This window comes from Primulina eburnea, chromosome 16 (assembly GCF_022965805.1).
Source record: "Primulina eburnea isolate SZY01 chromosome 16, ASM2296580v1, whole genome shotgun sequence".
NCBI classification, from domain to species: domain Eukaryota; kingdom Viridiplantae; phylum Streptophyta; class Magnoliopsida; order Lamiales; family Gesneriaceae; genus Primulina; species Primulina eburnea.
The window spans coordinates 5452105-5461681 of record NC_133116.1 but is presented as its reverse complement, the minus strand read 5'-3'; the positions used below and the strand labels follow the sequence as shown (position 1 = coordinate 5461681).

The 9577-nt window shown below is 32.7% G+C and overlaps 1 protein-coding gene and 1 pseudogene across 1 annotated transcript; one reads left to right on the top strand and one right to left on the bottom strand.

Annotated features, from left to right (window-relative positions):
* The first annotated feature begins 2708 nt into the window (after positions 1-2708).
* LOC140816809 (photosynthetic NDH subunit of lumenal location 5, chloroplastic) lies at positions 2709-6599 on the top strand. The gene is made up of 7 exons (XM_073176268.1): positions 2709-2852; positions 2952-3143; positions 3961-4111; positions 4189-4277; positions 4942-4996; positions 5090-5175; positions 6202-6599. Exons 1-7 carry the CDS (start codon positions 2829-2831, stop codon positions 6352-6354), a joined length of 750 nt encoding a protein of 249 aa, XP_073032369.1. The 5' UTR covers positions 2709-2828; the 3' UTR covers positions 6355-6599.
* A 267-nt stretch (positions 6600-6866) lies between these two features.
* On the bottom strand, positions 6867-9520 carry LOC140817341 (transcription factor TCP20-like; annotated as a pseudogene).
* Between the last annotated feature and the right edge of the window lie 57 nt (positions 9521-9577).

Genomic DNA, 9577 nt, shown 5'->3' with positions numbered 1-9577 from the left:
GAATATTGATGACCGTGTTACAATAATTTAACCAATAAAATAAATTGGACTTCATATAATAATTGAACCAATGTATACCGATCTTCCAGAGATAAATTTAAAAGAAAACGAAATCAAATTTGAGGCCTGCAATATGTTAGAATTTCTTTAAAACATATTCATCTCTCCTACAGTGTTTCGAGATTTACTGTAGAGGATTGATTCCCATGATACAATAGTGATACTGCAACAATTTAGGATGATACAAATTTGTTATAGTTCAAAGATAAAATAATAAAGTTCAAAGAGAAAGTTCTTAAAGTTCTTTCAAATTATTCGTTTGAAATTGAGGAGGATATATATATAATGAAAAAGGCTGACCTTTTAGAATTTAAAAATTATTTGACATTTCAGAAAAACAAACGTTATTTAATGTTTCAGAAAATATTATTTGACTTTTCAGAAAAACCAAATATCAGTAAAGATTATTTGACCTTTCAGAATACCAGACTTCATATGACAATTCATAAAGTTAAATATCATTTGGAACTCACTTTATATATACATATCATTTAGTTAAAATTGAAATTATCCAAAGCACATTATGTGAGCTAATTAATTCTTCATCCATTATATAAAAAAATCGACAATTGGATCATCTTTTAAAAAAAAAAATCATTAAATTCAATGTCTGTCTTGAGAAGCATATGTATTTCCTTTTGGGCCAACACACCACATGATTTGAACTCGTTGGCACAAACTGGATACTAAAAATAGAAAAAAGCCACACATACATATAATTTTCAAGACTCTTTATTGAAAAGTTTTAAATATATCGATAAAATTATGAGGATTCTGCTTTTCACATTCATTCTACAGGACCAAAACGAGGCCTTTCCTCGCTAGTTGGAATAAAAACCTCACCAGCAGCGCTAAACTATGCCCCTACTTAGGGGAAAACCCTTGTATTTGCAGTTTCACCTCCGAAGCGAACAGCCGCCTCGATTCTGTATTCGGGTTTGCTTCATTCTTTCTTTAGTGGAAAGTCAAAAGTTCTAGAAAGACTTAATTGAAATATTGGTAGAATGGGTTTGACCCGCGTGAAACGAAAGATTCTATGACAATGTTTTCTAACAAACTTCTCCCACAATTTTTTTTAATTATATTCTATTCATTTTATTAGATTCCACTTCCAGCTTATCTTGGAACGTGTGGTGGCCACCCACATCATTTAATGCGTCACCAAAATTCATGATTAGAATCAAACTTCGTCACCTCTTAACTAGAACAACCGAAGGAATGTCACTTTTCAATTAAATTATTCAACCTTACTAAGAGCCAAACATAAAGTCACACCTCGATTAGAAAAAACATTCGATTACCTCTTAAGGTCAACCAAATAATTCACTTTTCAAATAAATAGTCTCGTGCTACAATTGACTTAATCTACTCCAAGTTTAAACACACATGTCTAAATCCCACAAATTTGATTTGGTTTTATGCTTGGACACGCCAACCTTGATTTTCAAAAGAGTGTTATCAAAATCCAAAAACGTTTAATTATCAAAAAAACAAAAATTCCGTTCTATAAAATAAATATTTTATCACGGTTTAAAAATAATGAGAGACTCTCTTGAATCCAATTACTTGCATATTTGAACCATACACGAGATGAGCATTAAATTTTTTGGCTCATCCAATAACAAGATTGAATATAATATAGTGTTTGACAGTTTTAACAAAAATTATAGTCGATAGTAACATACAAATGTTGACACATATTATAATTAACTAGCAGAAGTTGAGTGGTTGCAGTAGATTTTGTTCGAGAAATGCTAGTAGGGAATTGTCTGAGAATTTGTCTTGCAATTTGTACTAGAGTTTCTCTACATTTTAATTATTATTAATTATAATATAATTGTTATTAATAACAGCTGTAATAGTATTGATGTTAATATTTATAGAATTAGTAAATCAAATATTAATAATAATAAATTTATTTAATAATTATTTTTATTGGATATTAATCGATTTATTTAATTTTATACGAATATATGTTTGATATATTATAAAATAAAATTTGGTTTTTAAAAGATATTCGAATAAAATCTTAAAAAATAAGTTGCGGATACTCAATTTTTTTAAAAACAAATTATAAGTTGTCAAACAACTTTTTTTGACAATTCATATAAAATCGGTCAAATACCGTCTTGTTGAATAAATTTATATTTTGTAAAGAACAAAGAAACTAATGCTAAGTACGTTGTTTCTTGAAAATTTCAAAGATCAAACCAAATTTTTTGTAGTTAAAATTTTGATTAAATTTATAGTAATACAGAAGTAATGCTATTTTTTTTAATAATCGCACATTAAAATGTAAAGAGATATTTACTAATGGGTAAAAACGTATATGAACGAGCTCACAGATCGTATTATGTGAGACAGATATTTTATTTGGGTCATCTACTGTAAAAATATTATTTTTTATATTAACAGTATTATTTTTTGATAAACACTTGTGTGAGACGGTCTCACGGACCATATTTATGAGACAGATCTCTTATTTGGGTTATCCATGAAAAAGTATTACTTTTAATGCTAAGAGTATTACTTTTTATTGTGAATATGATAAGATTGACCCGTCTCAGATATCTACTCACTCTATTTTCTTTTATCATGAATATCAATAAAGTCGGATATAAAAATTCGCAAGTCCCTCTTACTCTCACGTATGCTTTGTGGAACTCCTATCTATTATTTCTCGTCATCTCCGTCACTCATCACGTTTCCTCCTTTCCCTAAAATACTACCACTGTCTACAAACCCTCCTCCTCCTCCTCCCCCCAACAATGGCGGCTTATTGCTCATCTCTGGTAAGTTTACTATTCTGAAACTTAATTTTCTCCAATTTTATTATTAATTATCTGCTTCGTATTCAATTTTTGCTTTTGATTTTTTGGATTTAATTTCAGTCTGCAATTAGCTCGGTTTCAGCCCCGAGAAGTATCTCATCGCCAAGAGCAGTGGTTCGGAATTCAGCTGCATTGCCATCGTTTTCATCTTCAAGCACTTTCTCCGGTTCTTTGAGCCTCTCTTCGTCGTTTCAAAACCGCCCGGTCCAGAGAGCTGTATTTACTCCGTTATCGGTTCGGGCTATGGCTGAGGTATGTCTTTTGCTGTCTTCAATGATGTGTATGCGTATTACTGTTGGCTCCTTAATTGTTCCTTCAGATATTGGTTGATTAATCGGTTTATCCCTGGATTATGTCTCTTTGGATGAACTTTTTGTTGGTGTAAAAAAGTGACTTTTGCCAGTATGAATTACCTTTTGAAAACTTGTATCTGCACGTATGCCATTCAAGGGTACCAGTTAATGCATCTGTTTACTTATGTTTAACATTTGTTTATGCTTTTTTACTTGTGAAACAACTTAGCAAATGAATACATTGATAATGAATTCAACTCAAGTAGTAGTTTAACTTCTTATTTAAACTCTCTTTGGAATATGAATTTAAAACAGAATGCAAAAAGTATTCTGCTGGTGTTTAATTGTGATTGCTACATTAGTTTAGAATTTTACTTGTTTCTGAGAAGATATTGGTTTGACCTCAGTTCATAAGTTAGCAACTTGTCATTTCAGTTGTAGCGGTGAAACTATTTGAATGATCAGTAATAAATTTTTTACCCATCTGTTTTTAAGAAGTGAACATCGGTATAGGTGACCGAATGAACTTATTTTTATTTTTGCGTAGAAGTAACCTTCTTCCTTTTTGGTTGTTTGAATGAATATTTCTATCCGAATGAAATAGCGTTGGGGGTTGGTAATGCATACATAATGTGCTGTTTAATCATCTATGTAAACTAATTGAGCAACAATGGAACCTTAAATGTTTAAAATAATTTCTTTCACCTTCTCTTCTCGGCCAAACTAAATTTTCCATGCACTTCAATTTACGATTTACTGATTTGCTCTTTGCACAGGAAACTGCATTGCAGTCAAAGGTGACCAGCAAGGTATATTTTGATATAAGCATTGGGAACCCAGTGGGGAAGTTTGTTGGAAAAATTGTGATTGGTTTGTACGGTGATGATGTTCCTCAAACCGCTGAAAATTTCCGTGCTCTGTGCACAGGTGCTTATACTTATTCTGCTTGTGCTTACATTAGTGATGGACATTTTACAAATTTTTGTAAACATTATTTGAAACAGGGGAGAAAGGATTTGGGTTCAAAGACTCAACTTTCCACCGTGTTATCAAGGATTTCATGATTCAAGGAGGTGATTTCGACAAAGGAAATGTAAGCTACTGCTCTTTGCAATACTAGTTTAAGATTGATATTTCTTGGTAAGGTCCTGTTATGCATATCGTCTGCTATCAGCGCTCAGATCCTTGCTTAAAAATTCAAAATCCAAATATGCTAATCACGGAAAATACTTGATGTGCTGTCTAAGATTTGCTCGAGGAATATGAGGAAATTTATACATGTTTGTTGCAAAAACTTTATAAGAATATTTATGAATGCTAGTGTCGTTATGCGCTTCTTTTGACTTCAATTTTGATAGAACTGTAATTCCAGATTATATGAATTTGAAAATCTTTTTGTTTATTGGTCTGCACAAAAAAATTCTTCTTGTTTGCTTCTAGTTTCTTGCTCAAAGTTATTTAATTGTTTTTGGCTGCTTGTGCATCATTGAGCTAGTATATCGATTCATTTTATAAAGCTCAATGGACACCTTCAAATTGACGTTAATTTCTGGACATTAAACTCTTCCCTAATATTAATGTAAATGCACGTGCGAACAGTCCAGCACTTTCTGATCTGCTTTTTTTCCCGTTACTTGGACCAGTAGTAGACTTAAGTTTGATGTTTTTCGCCAGGCACAGCTTTTTCTTTTGTTCTTTTAGAAAATTTTAAAGTATTTGTACTGATTCCATCAATATATGTGTATCTATGTTTTCAGGGTACTGGTGGCAAAAGCATATATGGTCGCACATTTAAAGACGAAAACTTCAAATGTGGGTTTGTCCTTTTCCTTTTATTATTCTCTTGTCTGGAGCAGTTATCATTACCGTGGCTAAAATACAAGAAAAATACCATAATATTTGCAGTGGTTCACACTGGACCTGGAATTGTTAGCATGGCAAATGCTGGTCCCAATACCAATGGAAGCCAATTCTTCATTTGCACTGTCAAGGTATGTAGCACCATGATAAAACCTTGTGCAGAGCATACAATTAAAGTATGGCGCAAAAGCCTTAAATGCAGTTAAAGTTTTGGCGCTAACCTTTTCTTATTAATCAAATTTTTTTAGACCCAACTTCACTAATTAACTTTGGCCACTCCTTTTTAATAGAGCTAACCTGAACATCCAAGATTATTAGTATCCCCAAGGTTATGTGCGCATCCCAAAACACCGGTTTGACCTCAAACTGTGTTCTCAACTTGAGGGGTGAAATTATCCACTTACTGGTTACATCATCAGTGTCATTGAAAGCAATCATCATTTTTTGTTACATGTCGAGTCATTTGAATTCTAGTTCATCATTTTTGCAATCCATGTCGACGAAGAGAAATATGAATGTTCATTATCCTCTCCTCTGGCTCTTCTCTTCTCTGCTATCATTCTCCCCAAATATCTTATCAGTTCTTAAATTTCTCTCATCTCTCTCTCTTCTCTGCTATCATTCTCCCCAAATATCTTATCAGTTCTTAAATTTCTCTCATCTCTCTTTCTTCCAAATATCTGGAGTAAACACTCACTTGTAGAATATTCATGCGTTACAAATCCGGATTGTGTCAGAGTTGGGGATTGATCCACGGAGAAGAAAAATTGGAACTTCTTTCTTCGTAATTAGGTCTCTAGTTTTTCTTTGCCTCTCTTTCTTCCAAATTTCTGGAACAAAGACTCACTCGTAGAAGTGCTCACGTGTTAAAAATTTGGATCGTATCAGAGTTAAAGGTTCGACACATGAAAAACAAAATTTGGAACTTCTTTCTTCATAATTACGTCTGTGGTTTTGCTTTGCCTCTTGAAAAACAAAGTAACTGTTCTTGAGCTAAGCGTGTTGTAAAACCACAAGTTCGTACCTGCATCAACTCCCTGGTCACAGAAAGAAGATTGACGTGGAAATTAAAATTATTTGGTAGAAAAAGTGTTGTTTTTCTTGGAACTACGAGTTTATGCATATCTTTTAAATTTTTTATGTTGGTTGGAACACAGACACCTTGGCTGGATCAAAGGCATGTTGTGTTTGGACAAGTTTTGGAGGGAATGGATATTGTGAAGATGATTGAGTCACAGGAAACCGACAGAGGTGATCGGCCTAAAAAGAGGGTCATTATAAGCGATTGTGGAGAACTTCCCGTGGCTTGAAAATCATAAAAAGTATTACATATCCTATCAGCAAGTTATCATTTTTTACCATTTTAACCTTTGAGGTCAGGTTCCTGATATATAGAGGACCTGTCGAGGCTGTCTAATCACTCGTTTCGGTATCTTTTTTGGTTTGGGAAGACACAACACTGTACTTCATGACACAAATTTTCAAGATGTACCCCTGGCTAAATGTGTAACTTGGATGTTAAGTTGCTGTTATTGTTACGATGATCTTTCTTGTATTGTAAGAGTAAGTTGGTGAATTTATTCTGAAACTCTATCATAATAATGCAAGAATTTGAATCTGTTGCCCATAATCTCATAATCAAATATTGAGTGGCGAACTTACTATATTGTGTGATGTTATTTCGGAATGATAGTTTTTTTTGAAATAATTTCGAGTGAATATTTCTAAAATGATTACATAATGACACGACGTAATTCTATGTATAGATGAAGTCGAAGGTAAGTAGTACTGAATTTTGCGAATCGAGTACAAACAAATCTACGTAATGAAGGCTTAGGTAATCTCCGAGAACATATGGGCCACTTGTTATAACATATATATTCATAGATATATCTTGATACACAATAAACTTTCTATATGTATATTTTCATGATTGAGTGGAAAAATTCCTCGGATTCTGCATCCAATTTTTTTTTAAAAAATTCCCTCGAATTGGAACTATTTCTTGATTCTTGAGAATTTCCCTTGCTATAATCTTGTTCCTTGCTGTTGCTCGACCCTCTAAATCCCCTGGATGTCCCTCAATCTGCCGATAAAACTGATTGAATGTGTGACGATCCAGTCCTTCCTCAGAAAGAGCAAGCTCTGGTCCTGGAATACGATAAACTGACTGAACCTGGGAATCCAATCCCTTGCAACCCAACTTTGTTCCATCTTTTCCATGTCTCACTTCCAGGATTCAAGATCGAAAATGCATAATTCTGCAACAACCTAGATCCAACATCACTATAAGTAGGCCAAAACACCGCTGTTTTCCCCGTGAGATAATCCTCTAACCATTGAAAAAATTAATCGGGAATCCCGATTCCGGCACACTATCACTCAAACTTGAACACAAACCAGTTGAAACAGAGATCCCCTGTTCTGATACAGAGGCCCCTGAACCTGTCACAGAAGAAGCTGGAATAGTTCCGGTACCTGTTGTAGCATTTACCGACGGCTCGGCATGCTGTAAAAGCCACTGGATTGTTTCACCGTCAGTTTTGTTGCCTAGTTCTCACGTTAATTGGAAAAATCTAACTGCGCAAAGGGCGGGAATTCTTATTCTTCTGCCTCTGCCTTCGACTTTCTTGTGCCTGTCTTTGTTTGGGCCGGATTATTCCTTCCTACCCTACCCCTGCAGGCAAAGACAGGCCGGATTATTCCTTCCTACCCACTGCCAGCAGGGGTACAGGCTAGAATTTTTTCTGGTCCAATTTTTTTTTCTTTTAAAAAATTTTTTTCCCCATGAGATTGAATCCCAGCCATTGATCCTGGATGTGGGCACTGCCCCCACACCCAGCATCGAACTTACCGTTTGGGCCCTTCTGGGGGATTAATTGCTTCTTTATATCGTCATTTTCTGCTTGTGTGGTGCCATTTTTCGTGGTGATCTGGGACGCAAATCTTAGTGGGGTGTATTCAATTTAAAGTTTTGATGACTTTTAATTACTTTTTTAAATGATAGACTTTTATGGATTTGATAAATTTTTATTGACTTTTATAGAATCTCACAGATTTATAAAAAGATTTATGTGGATTTATGTAGACTTTTTTGCAAGATTTTTATAGACTTTTGTGGATTTCTTTTTTTATAAAATTTTATAAATTTTATACTTAACTATAACATGTGATTTTTTTATTGATTTCTTTGAACTAATAATTAATTGACATATATAACATATTCAGTTTAAAATTATTTTCAGTATTTATATTAATAAATAAATTTACTTATTTAAAAGTTAAATCGTTTAATCCTTACATGTGTATATATGTGGGTTTATATGCATGTTTGTAAATTTTTTAAAATACATCAATTGATTAACATATAACCTTCTTTTTAAATTGATAATATACATGTGAAAATAATATTATTTATTATTGTGTGAATATAATTTTGTATAAAAATATTATAGCTTACATATTAATTGAAAATACTAAAATGAATTTAAAAAATCATGGTTGTTACCAGACTACTTAATTATTAAGAATTAAGCAACATTTTTTTTATCATCTTTTATTATTATTGAATATTACATTAATTTGTATAAATCATAAATTAAAAATCACAAAATCAATTCTATAATTCAATATTTCTCGTGATATTAAAATAAAAAAAATTATTAAATGAACAATCAGCCAAAAAATGAAAAATTTGAAAAGGAAAGATGAAAAAATATATAGAGATAGACTTCGAAAATTTGAGAGAATGATAGAAATAGATGAGAGGAGAGAAGATAGGAAGGGATGTGATGTGAAGAGACAGGGAAAAATAAATAGCTTGTGTATGAGTTAGAAATTTTAAAAATCCATTCAAATATTTGGGTGAACCAAATACAATTTTTTACAACTTGTAGTTGTACCTTAGGCTTTAATGTTTGTATGTCAATGAATTCCATGGAGTTATTAAAAGTCCATGGAAAATTTGAATACCTATAGAATTTTATAGAGTTTATAAAAGTCAATGTTGAATACCACTTGACTTTTTAAAACTCCATAAAAGTCTATTTTGAATACCACAAGATATCTATAGAATATGCAAAAGTGTTGATTGAATACCTCTAGATTTTTAAAATCTACAAAAGTAATTAAAAGTCAATAAATTTCCCAAGTTGAATACACCCCCCTTAAGGTTTCTGCTGCCGATTGTTTGAGGTATTGGGTTCCATGAGAGGAGCCGAGAAATGGGGTATTGATTGATGGAGGATATCATTGGATAAGTGGTGAGAAGTGAATGAAAGAAAGTGAGACTGTTCCTACGTTGAAAAGTTGAAAATTAAGCAAGTATAGTCTTCTATAATAGCTCCGTGTTTGAGCTAATAGGGTGTTATTTGTAAGTTATTGCGTGATGTTTATTAAGTACGCATCGAATGATAATGATTGCGGTTTTCCACCGTTTCCAGTTCGGAAAACCTTTTGATGATACACAATTTGCATTTTCGCTTGATAGAACAAAAGCAACTCGACATATGTATTTGTTTGGCTGGCTAATAT